The sequence below is a fragment of the Falco punctatus genome (genome assembly GCF_963210335.1).
Source record: "Falco punctatus genome assembly, chromosome: 9".
Classification (NCBI taxonomy): Eukaryota; Metazoa; Chordata; class Aves; order Falconiformes; family Falconidae; genus Falco; species Falco punctatus.
Window position 1 is genome coordinate 24,369,696 of NC_137589.1, and position 15,606 is coordinate 24,385,301.

A 15,606-nucleotide genomic window follows, 5' to 3' on the forward strand; every position below is an offset into this window, starting at 1 on the left:
CAATAAAATATGTCAGCCTCTGCTTACCTTGTATTCAGACAGATGGATTTACTGTATACAAATTTTGGTGAGTGGGTGAGTTGAAGTTTGTACTCCTGAGACTGAATCAGCTGAGAGTTAAGCAAAGAAATGCATGCATCCATACTTTAAAATCAGAAATGTTCTTCATGTGGCCTCTAAAACAGGTGTGACGTTCGTATATCCTCTTGATGTTGTTTTTTTTTACCTAGAAAAATTTTGAATTGAGTCCTGTTTTACTGGGAAATACATTTTCAAATGTGCTGGTTTCTTTTTTTATTAGTAACTTTGAACTTGTTTGTCAGTTCTTAAATACCTGCTTTTTTTTTTTTCTCCACATAGCTGTGGACTGCATTAAAATAGCTATTCAGAATCTCTTTAAACTGGCTGACAACCTACCTGCCTGTGATGTGTGTGAAGCTGCTAGTATTATCTTGTGCTTTGTGAAAGATTCCTATCCCATATCATCAGCTTTGTTAACAGAGTTCGAGAATAATGATGGATACCAACTCCTGCTAAAAATTTTACTTGGGTAAGTAAAGAGGTTTTAAGTGGGCTTCTAGAGGGTGGTAAAACTTCATTTTCAGAATGCATGTTGTTTATTTTAAAATATGAGTCATGTAGGTAATCCTGTGTGGATGCAAAGCCAACAATAAAGACCTTAATATTGATTTTTTTCATTACTGTTTTAGGAAGGGAAGTAGTACATAACTTGTTTTAGTGAAACCATAATGGAAATTAATGGTAGGAGAAGTTAGTCTACAGTTGGGATAGGGACTTACCAATCACAAGATGAAGGTTCTTTGTCAATTAATGTAAGAGGGGTTATAGGTCAGATACATTTGTCTGGTTAAGGTGAACTCTTGATCCAGGAGTGCAGTCAGCACTAGAGAGGGAAATCTGATCTCCTTGCTGTGCAAAAAACCCAACCAAACAAAAAACCCCACTCAAACTTATATCTGAAATGGTTATGTTCCTCAGAACTGAGGTGAATATAAACATATCAAGACAAATCCCCACTAGTTATCCTAATCAAAAGTACAAAGTAGAATCCTTTACCCTCCTTGTCTCCTTGCATTGTCTAACAGACTCTGAGTTTTGCTATGCCAAAACAGTATATTACACTTCCCCAGAAGGACTTTAGGAATTTTGTTTTGGTTTTCTTTAATATCTTTTCTTAATAATTTTCTTTAATATCATATGAAGAAAGCATTTCCAGATCTTCTCAATCTATTCTTGTTTCCATTCTGGCTTTGCCTTTTCTTGTACTTCTCCAACATTTTGGTGGAGAACTTTGATCCCTGGTCAGTACCTTAGACTGAGGGTGGGTATTCTGTAATTTAGATATAGAGGATTGTAATTTGAATCGTGAACCAAAATATATCCATAAGTGAGTATGATTTTTATGATTATGGGATAGCACAAAATTATTGACCTACAGTTGGAAAAAGTTATGTCTCTTTCTAGCGGTGTTTTCTGTAGTTACTGTAGATTGTCGAGCTTTCTGTCATAAGCTGTGTTGAGATATATATTTCTGATGAAATTCTAACTATATAAGGGCAGAAATGCCCAGTCTTTATCAGTAAGGGCTATGGCTGCTCCCATCCTTCTTAACTGATGTAACCAGGCTGGAGAGAGAAATAGCATGCAGGTGCTCAAGGCTTCAGATTTGTCTTTCTTTTTAACATATACTGGCAGAAATGGGTTGACAGAGAGCTTCTTTCTTGAATGTGCTGTGTGACCAGGTTTCCTTTTCTCTGATGTTCGGAGTTTCTTTTTCAGGTAAAAAGAAGCTTGATTGCAGTCTTTCCCACCAAATTGGATACTAGCATTTGCTCTGCTCCCCCACCCTCCACCCTTTTTTTTAAATTGTTTAGATTAAAGCAGAGCACATTAATTTTGTTTTCTTCTGCCATCAACCCATGCCCAGATGCTGCAGTTTTCCTTAAGAATCGATCCCTCTAAGCAGTATAGACTAGGATGACATGATAAGTAGCTCTGCCTTTTGACAGACTCCCACTTCAGTCTAAACTATGGCAAATCTGGGATTACAGGTCAAACTATCTCCTTATGGAGGAGAGAGATGCCATCTTTATGTCTGATTCACAAAGCTCAGGCTGTCGCAACGGAGGGAAGACACAGTCACTCAATATGAGTGATCAGCAGACTTTGTTTATTGTGTCTTACAGTCACCTTTTATGCCTTGTTATAATTAGCTCATACATATTACAAAAGTTAAGCTCATTATTGTTTAGTTGCCTAAATACCAAGCCCACCCCTAGTTTCTCTTCTGTAGTTATCTGTTCCCTCCTGCAACATTCTTTACCGACCGCAATCTTGTTGTTATTGTGTAACAAAACCAGCCAAGGACAGTGTATTTTTGCTTTACTTCAGATAAGCTGAGTGCGATGTGCATTTTTGTCCAGCCAGCTGGACTATGTCTATGTGAACTTTTTCAGCTAGCCAGCTATCCACAATTCCCCCATTTTTTATTTTGGGTGACATAGGCTTGGTTGACCATTTTCAGTAACAGTGTTTTAACACAGGAAAATACACAGCTAAGCACTACTAAAACTATTACAATAATGATCAAAAATAATAATCCCATTTGCAAAATGCCTTTAAGCGAGCCTCCTAGTCCCAACCAATTTCCCAAAGCGTCTAAGCCAAAAAAACCCCCGATATCTTTCTGTACACGCTGGGTGTGGCTGATAAGGTCTTGTATCTCCTTACGTATAGATTTTGAATGATCCTCTAGATCCATGCAACACATCCCGTCAAAGTCTTCACATCCATGCCCGTGGGCCAGCAATTACGCCTCTTATTGATGATTCGGGATTGCTGCTCAATAAGGATTTTGGTCACTTTCTTCCTAATCGCGTGAAGCTCTAATAAGCGTTTGCTTTTGCTAAACAAATTGACAATTCCCACATTACAACCCTCACAGTTACGTTTGATAAATCCAAAGTTCACGGTAACACCCTGTACACCATAACAATACCCATGCCCCACAGTTACAGTTACCACATTTAAGGCAGCTGGAGTGACCAACTGGCCTTGGGTTATGAGATTGTATCTTTGTTGTCAAAAGTTCGAGTTTTTCATGCGTGATCCCCTGTATGTGGGATCGGAACAGATGTCGAATAGGTTCCAGAACAGGGTCTATCGCACGGTGCAGTCGAAGCAGCGTTCTCGCGTCGAGCTCCTCCAGCATGCTCTACAGCAGGTTTTATCCAACGGCTGGGAACCCAAATAGTACCTGAATCGGTAGAAATACAGACATAACCACGCCCCACATAAATCACCTCCACAGGACCTACCCATTGTCCTGTTTTTGCATCCTTACACAGTACTTTCATGTGTGGTGGCCTGGGAGGTTCTGAGCCAGCATGGCGCCTTATTATAGGCGGCTCATTACTGTCCCCAAATACACACAAATGATTAAGCACAAAAAGAGCCTTTTCTACCCTTTCTCTTACATCCTGAATCTCTTTGAACTTTTCTATATAACGTTCTAGCGTCCCGTTAGCCTGCTCTACGATTGCTTGTCCAGTTGGAGAATGAGGGATTGCAGTAACATGTTTAATATTCCACATTTGCTTAAAGCGTTTAAGTGATCCGCTACCATATGCAGGTCCGTTATCAGTTTTAATAATAATAGGCACCCCTAAAACAGCAAAGCAACTAGTTAAATGCCAGCGCACGTCCCAGACCTTTTCCCCGGGCTGTGGTGTGGCCCATAACATATGGCTATAGGTGTCTATAGTAACATGCACATATTTCAATCGACCGAATGCAGGAACATGAGTAACATCTATCTGCCAAACATCATTAGACCTTAGTCCTTGCGGGATGACCCTGCAACCGAGCCCTAAGCCTGAGTTATGGTGACTACATATAGGGCAAGCCTTCACAATGGCCCAAGCCTCCTCCATAGAGAGTTTGTAGGTTCGTGCCAGCCCCTTCGCGTTTTGATGGAAGATCGAATGGGCTTCTCGGGCTCGACAATGTGGTGCTAATGGGGGTTCAGTAGCGACTGCGATGAGATGATCAGCTCGAGCATTGCCCTCTCCGAGGCCTTCTTCCCACTGATGGCTTGGGATATGGATCACCGCATATGATTCCGATCTCTGTGTGATTGCAAGCTGCAAGCTCACGAGTAGTTCTGTCAAGCGTTGATTCTTTAAATCACGCACGCTTGCATCTTCAATCCGGCTGACTACGCCAGCAACATAGAGAGAATCTGTGACTACGTTCAGTGGGACATCTCTCCATCTAATACATGTCCAGACCACTGCAAAGAGTTCTAGCGTCTGTAGGGAATCCTTTGGCTGCGCTTGTAGAATTTGGTGTTGCCACCCTTGCTCATCTTTCCACGTTATGGCAGTGGTCCTAGAGCGTCGACCCACAACAGTAAAGGCCGTGAGAGCATGCGGGATAGGTTGGCTGGATCGCTTCGGCTTAACAATCCAGCCCATGTTCTCCATCCACGACAGGATGGGCGATGGGAGTGGTTTAACTATTATCGCTGCTCCATCGTGGAGTAATGCAGCCTGTAGTTCCTCGGAGTTCTGCAAGTACCACTCCAGTCGATCTGTCTCATCGGCACCCATATCGTGCCAGGAGGAGTGCCATCCACCTGTAAGATACGACAGCGACCTTTCTTAGATCAGCTTCATCAGCGTAGAAAGTTTTTCTTGTATTGTGTGTCGTGGTTGCAGTGGGGGAGCTATCCATTCCAATACGATGGTGGTGTACTCCCCTTTCTCCCCCGTTTTTATTTTTCGCTGTGTTAGAGCACCCATGAGGTACCGAGTGCCACATAAGATTGTCAAATCGATGGGTAACCCTACAACACGCTGATGCGTGGAGCGCGTAGTCACCATTGATGCTATTTGTTGTAACGTTTGTTCTTGCTGTTCAGTAAGCTGTACTGGGGTTGAGGTATCTGTCCCTCTCAACAGGGGGTGTAGTTGATTTAATAGTTTATTGGGGATACCCACTACAGGTCGGAGCCATTGCAGATCACCGAGCAGTCGTTGGGCGTTGTGAAGGGTTTGGATATCCAGATGGAGTGACAACTTTTGAGGCTGAATTGTTGTATCAGTAATGCACCACCCCAGATACTTCCAGGGGCTTGATTCTTGCACCTTTTCGGGTGCTACTACCAAGCCTCTGTGCTTGAGTTGTTCTGTTAAGACCTGTTTTTGTTGTAAAGAGAAGGGTGTCGGCTGTGCTAACAAGATGTCATCCATATAATGGTAGATTAAAGTCTTAGCCCAGCATTGTCGCAAAGGTTGCAGTGTGGCATCAACATAGAGTTGACACAAGGTGGGCGAATTTCTCATTCCTTGCGAGAGGACTGTCCATTCAAAGCGTTGATCCAGTCCCTCCCGGTTGATCGCAGGTAAGGTAAAGGCAAATCTGCACTTATCATCTTCATGTAAAGCAATTGTGAAAAAGCAGTCTTTCAAATCTACAATGAGTAAATGCCACCCTTCTGGTATCATAGCTGGGTTGGGTAAGCCAGGTTGTAAGGCCCCCATATCATACATCTGTTTGTTTACCGCTCGCAGATCGTGAAGCAATCGATATTTTCCAGACTTTTTTTTGATAACAAAGATGGGGGCGTTCCAGGGGCTCGTTGACAGATGCAAATGACCTTGTTGATACTGCTCTTTAACCAGTTCATGCGCCTGTTCTAGGCTTTCCCTTTTTAGCGGCCACTGCTCTATCCACACTGGTTCCTCTGTCTTCCATCGGAGTGGGATCGGGAAAGTCCAAGCAATGGCCGCTCCTGGAAAGGGAGGTCTGAAGTGAGGACCATCCCCATTTGGGCCAAGATATCACAGCCTATCAAAGCATGCACCCCCTCAGGCAGTGGAATAATCGAGACACAACAATTTATGACTTTGTCAGCTATAGTCCATCGTAGTAGGGGGGATTTGCGAGCGAGGGTCAATCCTCCTACTCCTGCAACTGTAGCATTGGTCGTATGGGTTAGCCAATGCGCCGGCCATTTGTGTGCACTGATTTTAGAGACATCAGCGCCAGTATCCAACAGCGCAGTAATCGAGTGTCTGGTCTCCATACTGCACTGTGACCGATCCCTGTGGTCGTTGACCCAAGCCAATAGTCAATAAAGCCATTTGTCCCGTAGACCCAAAGTTACCTTGTCCTCGAGGTTGTTCTTGCAATGGTTGGAGGGTGCCTGCAAGATGCGGTAGTGGAATCAACTGGGCTATCTTGGTCCCTTTAGGTATAAAGAGTGGGGGAAACAGCGTCTGAGCCATAATATGAGTTTCTCCGTGAAAATCCTTATCAGTCAGTCCCACCAAAACATTGAGTCCCAACATGGTGGCTGATGAACGCCCTATGAGTAATGCTCCAACAGCTTGTCCGCTTATACAAATTGGTCCTTGTATGCCAGTAGCAAGTTTTGTAGGCTTTGAGTCCAATAGGGTACAATCTACTGTTGTTGCCAGGTCCAAGCCGAGGCTTCCGCTGGTTGTGGGTCGGAGAGGAAAGTATTTTGTGCTGCTGGGTAAGCAGCCGCTTTTTGTGTCGGCGCGGGGCGGCTCTTCCCGCTGGGTCGCCTGTTTCCCGATCGATGACAGGCAGCTTCGTTGTGAGTGTCTGAGCGGCAGTTTCGACACCATACAGAGTTGGCATTGCAGTCCCGTCTCATGTGTCCGGCGACACCGCAACGGAAGCACCGTAGACAAGATGGGCCGCGGGCATTTGATCGCCCAGCAGAGGCTTGCAAAGGAGCAAGGGCTGCCAAGACCTGACTTTGGGTAGCCTGCGCCTGCTCTTTTAAAGCACTCCCTAGTTCTTTTATTGCCTCGACTAACATAGCCTGGGGCCCGACCGGCACTTGTGCCATTCTTTCTAAAGCTTCTTCTATGGTCCATGTCCCTGGTAGTGTAGCTAGGATGTTACGTGTGGCTGGGTTACAATTCTGTATGGCACACTGCTTTAAAATAGAGCCTTTGAGATAGTCTTGCACCCCAGCCGCCTGTATGGCGTTGGCTACCCGATCGATAAATAACCCAAATGGCTCCTCCCTTCCCTGCTTGATTCCCATATACGAAGGGATTCCTCCAGGTTCCTTTATACGGTCAAGCGCTAGTCTAGCTAGCCTCATCGCCTCCTTCGCCTTATCCGGTCCCATCAGTGCCTGAGCTTCGGTTCGAAAATAGGGTCCTAAACCCATCAGCTCCTGTAGAGTAACCCCATGCAGTGGGTCCCCTGGCTGTCTAACCACTGCTGTCGATTCCTGAAAAGCAGCCTGCCAATGAGCATTAAACAGAAGCTGCTGATGTTGGCTCAAGATTAACTTCATTATACTGCGTATGTCACTCGGGAGTAAGATATTAGTTCCCCAAATATAATCTAACATTTGCCTGGTGGGTTCCCCTTTCAAACCTGACTCACTCACCGTAGCCCTAAGCTGAGTTAATAATTTCCAATCTAAGTTAGTGATAGAAACCATGATATTCCCCTGTGCATCTGGCTGTGAATACGTGACTGGGAAAGCCTCATGCACGATTCCTGCGGCAAAATCGCATTCACCCTCAAGCATAGCACTTTCTGCTATCTGCTTCCAGACCTTTTGCCTATTTTGGGCAACCTGAAAACTTTCCACAAAAGGATTCGTACATTCCCTACTCTCTACTGGGTTTTTACGCTCTATTTCCTCGTTTATCTCATCATTCCCCGATGGAGGGGCTGAGGGTTTCGAAGAGGGCGGCGACGGGAAGGGTGACTGTTCCCACCTCCCCGCAGTCCCCTGTTGAACCGTCAGCATACGCACCGAGGGAGGCAACGGGCAATCGGGGGGGGGGGGGGGGGGGGGGGGGGGGAGGGGGGAGCCGATTCCACCTGCTGTGTGGCTATTGCAGTCCCGCTTGCAACTCCCAGTTGTTCAGAGGCAGCAGCAGCCGCTCTCTGTTCAGCTCGATGTTGCAAAAGGGCATTGGTGACAGCTTGCCACGGTTTCATTAGTTTTTTGGCAGTTTTATTGTCGGCTATTACTTTGGCAAACAGTGTGTCCCCATAATTACACCACTCTGCATGCTCGAAAACCGTATCTGGATTCCCAAAGTGACCCTTCGCTACCCCATAAGCTAATAACCCGGGTAATTCCCTTTTACAATCTATGCCCTGAACGCTGCACTTTTCTAAAAAGCATTTGAGCAAATCATACATTGCTTGTCTCTCCATACCGTCATCAGCGTTGTTGCAGCCTTTGCGAGACTTCGGTGGCCGGCGGGACCCTCTGTAGGTGCTCCCGGGCGCGGGGACTGTTCCCTTTCGCCTCCTGCGCTGCTTTCAGGACCGGTACCCGATCTCCATCGACTCGTGGCTCGCAGGTTCAGCCCTCTCTAGGGTCCCTGTTCGGGTGCCATTTGTCACGATGGAGGGAAGACGCAGTCACTCAATATGAGTGATCAGCAGACTTCATTTATTGTGCCTTACAGTCACCTTTTATGCCTTGTTATAATTAGCTCATACATATTACAAAAGTTAAGCTCATTATTGTTTAGTTGCCTAAATACCAAGCCCGCCCCTAGTTTCTCTTCTGTAGTTATCTGTTCCCTCCTGCAACATTCTTTACCGACCGCAATCTTGTTGTTATTGTGTAACAAAACCAGCCAAGGACAGTGTATTTTTGCTTTACTTCAGATAAGCTGAGTGCGATGTGCATTTTTGTCCAGCCAGCTGGACTATGTCTATGTGAACTTTTTCAGCTAGCCAGCTATCCACACTCAGGCAATATATTTTTCCCTTCCAAAGGGCTGAGATTTTTCTGTTACTTATCTCAGTCAGCAAGTTTCTTACCTTGTCAACCATATGCCTGCCTTTTAAGGTGAAGTGTCTGGTTTAATGTTTTGATTTCTCATAAAATTTAAATTTTTACTCCCCAAAACAGGCATTTTTGGATATAATGAATAATAAAAAAAAGTACACTTATCTGGACTAAATTCAAACATTTATCTTCCCTTTCTTCAGAAGACTCCTCAAAATTCTTTTTAAGTTTGAAATTTTTGTTCTAATTCAGAATGTGCTACCATGGTGTGGAGTTACTGTTTGGAAAATGGTTAAAGAAGTCAGAGAAATAAGGCAAAACGACAGTAAAATAGACTGGGGAGGAGTGGGGAGTAAGATGGGTAGCTCCTGTGTACTCAGTACCTGGTGATATATCCAAAATGTTTTACTAAGGCATGAACATATGACTCTCCCAAGTTTTGTTCCTAGATGTGAGGGATTGGAGCAAAATGAAGCAGACCCCTATCTGGATGAGATCTTGGACATGCTGACCTGCCTTACAACCTGTGGAAAAACTGAACTGAAAGTTTCTGGCAATATTGTACACCCACAGTTACCGCACTTTGATTTTGAACAGACACGGTCTTCTGGTACAGTGTGTATATATATATTTGTATTTATATGTGGCTATGTAGCAGGTCATAGAAAATTGAAGCTCTGTTCATTATGTGTTTTAAGATGGAGGAAGAAGTATGAGATGGCATCTTTTGCTCTGTGACCTTAATGCTGCAGGAGTCTGACTCTTACCTATTTCAAACTGAACTGATCATGTCAGCTGTAGGGTCTGATCCGAGGCTGAGAACATGCCTCCCAATCACATCCCTCATGTCTGTGACTTCTATTTCCACTTTCAGACATGATTTAACATTATAGTTATTGTGCTTGCAGTCTCAAATAGCTCTGATGTAAAAATGGTCTTACCTGGTTTTATCCCACAGGAATGACAGTGAAAAACCTCCAAGCTTTTCAGGTGTTGCAGTCCATTTTCCAGAAAAGTAATGACCAGCACTTATGTGGAAGAATCTTGGCAGCAATCAGTACCATATGGGCCTGGGATACAGTGAACTTCTTTCTTCTGGAATGGACACTACAACCTATCAACCAGTTTACTGACATAATCCATTTCAAACCACACCAAGTCCAAGTCCAGTTCTTCAGACTGGTGGAGTCCATAGTGCTAGACCTGTCTTATGTCCCCCATGAAATTTTGAAGAAGATTCAGTATTTAATAAAGGAAAACATCGTGCCATTCTGCACCTTGACAGCTCTCCGGTGCCTTCTCAGCATGACCAAGAAGGACCTGTTATTCAGTGACATATTCCGTGACTCTGGGCTCTTAGGCCTACTGCTGGCTGTTTTGAGGAGACAAGCCAAGATCCTCAGGAAGTCAGGTACAACTTAGTGTCATTCACAATGACTGTTGAAGTAGGAAGATCAATGGGAATTAATGAAACCCTTTCTACAGTTAATTTATACATTTTATATACTAAGTAGCTAGGTTTTGTCTTCAAGCCAATTGGCCTAAGTTTATGACATACTAAGTTGGGGGTCATCTCTGAAATCTTAGCTGTTGATTATTCTGTTTGCTAGCCTAAACAGTTCTGGGCTATTCTTCACCAGTGTATGATGAATTATTCTGGAGGGTACCATTCAGCCCACATTTTTAAACAGGTCTTAATTTGGGGTTCTCTAGGATGCCATCTTGAGAGCAGAGGAAGAATTTTTCTCAGTGCTTAGTTCCTCTGAAAATAAGACTTAATCCTGAGGAATAATAATGGAAAGCAGTTCCTTGAATTTTGACCATATATTACGTGCAATTACTACCACTCATTGTCATCTGATATAGTTTATTTCCTATTATGAAAACAGGAAGGTGATGGTCCTGGTATAGTAACTGTGGAGTACAGCTGACTTAGGGAATAGATTCAGATATTTAAAAGTTTATAACTGCTATTAAAGAAAGATGCATGGTAACATTTTCTGTGCTGTATGAATTAGGAAATGTCTTTAAATTTCAGTGCAATAGTTATTTAGTAAAGGAGGGAGGGACTCAAAGTACTAGGTATAACTTCTGATGCAGCAAGCACAATTAAATTATTTATACACATTTATTCCAAACAGCAGAAGGGACATGAATTGCAGAAAACGTTCCAGAGTGCAGATATCCATTACCTGCAAGGATACTTAGATTTGCATTTTTTATATTGGAGAACTAGAGTTTTGTACAAGAGACTTAGGTAAGGTTTGTCAAGATACATACCAAGGTTCTTGAAAACGTACCTTCTGGTTAAAAGCTGGTGTGTAGGTGCTTTCTTTGTTTTTGCATCCATTTCACTCTGTGATTTAAATTTTATAGAATGAGTAATTGAATAGCTATTTGTAAATTTATACACACAGATGAAGAGGGACTGGAGCAAAGGCACTGTGTGAAGTGATCATTACTTCCCTCTTTTGGTTTCCAGAAATTTAGCCTGCAAACTTCAAGACTTTTAGATCTAAAAATAACCTACCTTACACTGTCTAATCTTGGAAATGTTTGCCTTTGAATATGCAAGGGGTTTCTGCTCTTCATTTTAGTTTAGACACTTGAGTACTTCTGTTGCTTAACATTTCATCACTTTACAGCTCATAATCCATAATTTTCTTTTTAATTGTGTGTGTTTCTGCTAAGGATCACTAAACAGGTAACTAACTCTACATCAGTTGAGAAGTGGAAACACTACAATTGCCAATATTGCCTGTGGTTATGCAGAAGATCTGGGCTGCAGGGCATAGAATTAGACCTGTGTTTCCCAATCCCAGACTAGACCCTGATGACAAGACAATGCCCTGTCTGTATTTTTTGCTCATTTTAGGGTTCAAGTAGCCTGTAAGCCATATTTAAGAGAAAACTGGAATCTGCTGGGGAACTGGTTTTGCTTTTTGGTTTAACATATTTTAGCTACAGTTACCTATGTCTTGTATAAATTATATTACAACTTCTAATAAACTGACAGCTGGAATGCATCTGCCTGGTGTGGAAGAAGGCACTGAGAAGGAATTAAATGCTGTGATGTTGAAGATGGTGGCTGCCCTTACAGTGAGGTCTGTGAGGAACACTGGTAAGAAATTACATATAATTGCCTTACCTTTATGATATTTGGTGGTTAGTGACCACTATGCCTCTTAAGGAGCACCAACAAATTTTCCCACTTTTGTGCTTCAGTGAGAAGTGAAGGAGAAAATTTAGAAATGTAGGGATAACAGATACACCAGGAAGAAATGTGGCAAAGTTATTCTCATCCTGCATAATGAGCCTTATCCCAGTACCCATCCTGCTTCCCTCATCTGTGTGGATGCTATTGAAATGTTTACATAGAAAAAACAATCTTACCTTGAAAACAAGACTCTGCCCGCAAGTTTTGGGTAATGTTTGTTCATCCAGATTTTCTTCTGTGGTATCTATTATTTGAAATCTTGATAGGATCAGACACATGCTGAGTAACGCTTATACATTTAGTATTGCATATCTAAGAGGTGTATGTGTAGGGAATATAGTGAAACATAGTAATACAGAAGTGAACTCTTCTGAATAGTGGAATCCACTCACTTAATTTGCTCATGAATCCTGGAATCATCATGTTTGCAGCTTCTTACATGGTGCAAATTATTGTCACAAACTATTAAGCAGTCCCCTTCATAAACTAAGGAGATGTTTAACCTGGATACTAGTAAGGCATCTTTTCCTTTTAATTCATTACTGTATTGGGAAACTGTCACCTATGATGATTAGAAACCATGGTCATCCAATCATTTTAGCTCTAGTTGTTCCTATGCCATTCAGTTTGTGTCATCTTTAGCTTAACCAGCTCTTCTTCTTGCTTCTCCTGCTGTACTATTACTCAAAATATTACACCAAAACCGAAAATCTATCTGCAGGTACTACAACTGTTATATAACATTTGTTATATGGTACTGTATTTGTCCCCAGTTGTTCTGAAGGACTATGGAATGGTGCCATATATCAAGATATTTTTGGATGATGAGTGCTACAGAAGTGCTACTCTCAGCATCTTGGAGCAGCTATCAGTCATCAACTATGAAGAATATATGAGCATTATTATAGGGGCCCTCTGTTCTTCTACTCAAGGGGAACTACATCTGAAACTGGACTTGCTGAAGGTAATTTATGTGGCTTCTCTCTTGGTTGTTGTTTTCAAGAAAACTGCTTGGCTTTTGGCAAATGGCTCTTAATCTCACCCCTAGCACTGAATTTTTTCGAAGAAGTGCAGACAGAAAAAGCCATGGGCCAATTTTTGATTCTGGTAAATTGGGCGCTTTGATTTTTAGTAGTGTATGTATGTGCGGTGAACACCTTCACTCAGTATCAGATTGTGAAGTATTTTGAAGACTTAAATAGTAATGAGGGACAGAGAAATGGAAGTGGCAAAGGGCACAGTTGTATGAGCAGTTCACATGTAATATGACAGAGAAAGGGGAAACAAACATGAATAACAGTGGAAGAGATGTGGAGGGAGGATGTGAGAAGAGGTAAAGGAGGAAGACTGGAAGAGGGAGGGTAGGCATGAGATGAACAGCTTGATTCTGGTGAGTTTGAGGCTGAAACTTTGTTGTTCTTAATTTTGTCATCTCTCATATGCACCAATGTAATAGAAAAAGAGATGTGAAATAACAAAAAGGAGTAGTCTTGTGAATGTTTGGAGGAAGAAATCAGCGTTATTCATAACCTCTGTTATAGAGGGCTTAATCCATAAGTAATGAAGCAGTGGAAGCAATGTGTTTTATTTTGGTTTAGATCATAGGCATCAAACTGAAAAGCAGCAGTGTTGTAAGCACTGATTTAAAGTTTCATTCTACATTCTCTACAAAGCGTGAACTGAATTGAGCTTTCAGCACAATATAGCACTGATTCTGTGATTAAAAAAAACATGCTACTTTAAAAAAACAAAAACTTGAAAAAGTTTATAGTTTGATTTGAAACAGTAAACTTTAACGATGTTTGCAGGAAAAGTTGAATATAGTGTCCAAACTAATATGAAAATAAATGCAGCTTTGGTGTCTAATTTTGACAGATGTAACTGTATTAAAGCATAATGTAGGCAAATGAATTTATTATCTACATCCATTGGGACTGTGATTGTGTTACACACAAATTCAGATTGATTTGCTAATATATATTTATCTGTTAAAGCCTGAGCCCAAATGCAATTAACACTGCCATATTCCAGTGTGGCACACGGACAATTATGAGGAATAACAAATAATGGAATGTGAAATAAATTCTGTTAATGATAACTGAATTAGGGGGTTTTCAGCAGACATCAGTTTTATAGATTCAAGACAGAGGAATACTAAGTCACAGGCGATTAAATTCTAACTGAGTTAGAACTGAAGGAAATGTAGTTACTGTTGACCTTCTTTGAAATGTGTTAAAGCCGTCCTGATAACTTCAGCTCTGAGTTATTAAATTTGATCCCTGTTCAGAAGTCTCTGCCTGGTTTGATATATTATCATACAAAATTGAATGACAGTAATAGAGTTCCCCTTCCCCCTCCCCCTCCAGTTCTGCCAACCCTTTCTCATAGTCCTGGATCCTGTTACAGGGAGACATATTTGTTAAGAAACCATTCTTCTTCAGCAGGCTGTGAAGTGAAGCTCTTTCATTGGATGTCTATTGGAAAACTTTATATGTAAAAACAGTGCTTTCCAACGTTGGCTTGCAGATAAAGGTACTGCCTCAAATGTGAAAGATCCCTGGTGCCTGAAAGAGCGTCATATTTTCAGAATTAATTGTGCAATAACCCAAAAACCTGGGATGGATTACATTCAAATACTGTAGACTGTTTCCTTGCCAGTTCTTTTTTTTCTCACTAATTTTACTTCCAATACTACAACTCTTAATAACTGTTCTAGATTTGTTTTAAAATAGCAAGCCCATAGCATTCAAAATTTACAAGTGGTATAGGTTAGTTTTTATGCATGTACAGTATTGTCAGGATGCTTTCACGTATAACCTGCTTCAAGCAACAATCTAATGACCTAATCATTTAGCAATCTGACTCTTAATGGCTTTTCCCCTCCAAAGTGTTATGCAAACTTTAAAACAACATCTGCTGAGAAAGGGAATTATTATTGCCTGCCTTAATGACAAAAGCCTGCTGCTTGGTATTCTTTGGGCTATCCTGTGTCACTGCTTTTTTGGAAAGGGCTTGCACAGTCATGTGAGCAAAAGTCCAGTGTGCCTTTCCATGTGTATTCAGGGCTGTAGGAAAGACTTGCCTATAGAGAGCTGTGCCGCCTTGTCAGTTTCTGTATAAGGTTATTTACAATGGAATCTCTGCTTTCATTTAAGGCAAAGGCAGATTTCTTGAAAGAGTCTGAGAAGACTGATGAAAGAATAGCCAGAGATCTGAAACTACCTCTGGCCAAACTCACTCGGATATGTGATGCAGGAAATTTGATTTCTTTGTTTATTCCTGTAAGCACTATTCTATACCAGCCAGGCTGACTCCATGGGTTGCTCTTGACGGTGCATTCAAATTTTGATTGAGTCATTTGGTATACGGGAAAAGGGAGAAAGAGAAAAATTGTGCAGTGGTGACCTTTACTTTGACCAACTTCTTTTTTTTCTTTTTTTTTTGTTTTTCAAAGAGTGAAATTTCAGTGAAAGAATTTTGGTACAAGCTTGGAATTTTAAAATATTCTAAAGCTTCTTTGTCCCTTGATTTAAGTACTGCTTTTGTCTCCTTTCTTCCT

General features: G+C 41.9%; 1 protein-coding gene across 5 annotated transcripts in view; it reads left to right on the top strand.

The window, feature by feature from the left end:
* Positions 1-15,606, top strand: part of WDFY4 (WDFY family member 4) — a 144,283-nt gene that overhangs the window by 10,568 nt on the left and 118,109 nt on the right. For 4 of the 5 annotated variants that reach the window (XM_080401530.1, XM_080401532.1, XM_080401531.1 and 1 more), the window contains 5 exons: positions 361-550; positions 9,268-9,440; positions 9,789-10,241; positions 11,847-11,951; positions 12,821-13,011. In XM_080401530.1, the coding sequence (XP_080257656.1) occupies positions 361-550; positions 9,268-9,440; positions 9,789-10,241; positions 11,847-11,951; positions 12,821-13,011 (1,112 nt within the window). The remainder of the gene's footprint in view (positions 1-360; positions 551-9,267; positions 9,441-9,788; positions 10,242-11,846; positions 11,952-12,820; positions 13,012-15,606) is intronic. The other variant, XM_080401533.1, reaches the window with a different exon arrangement.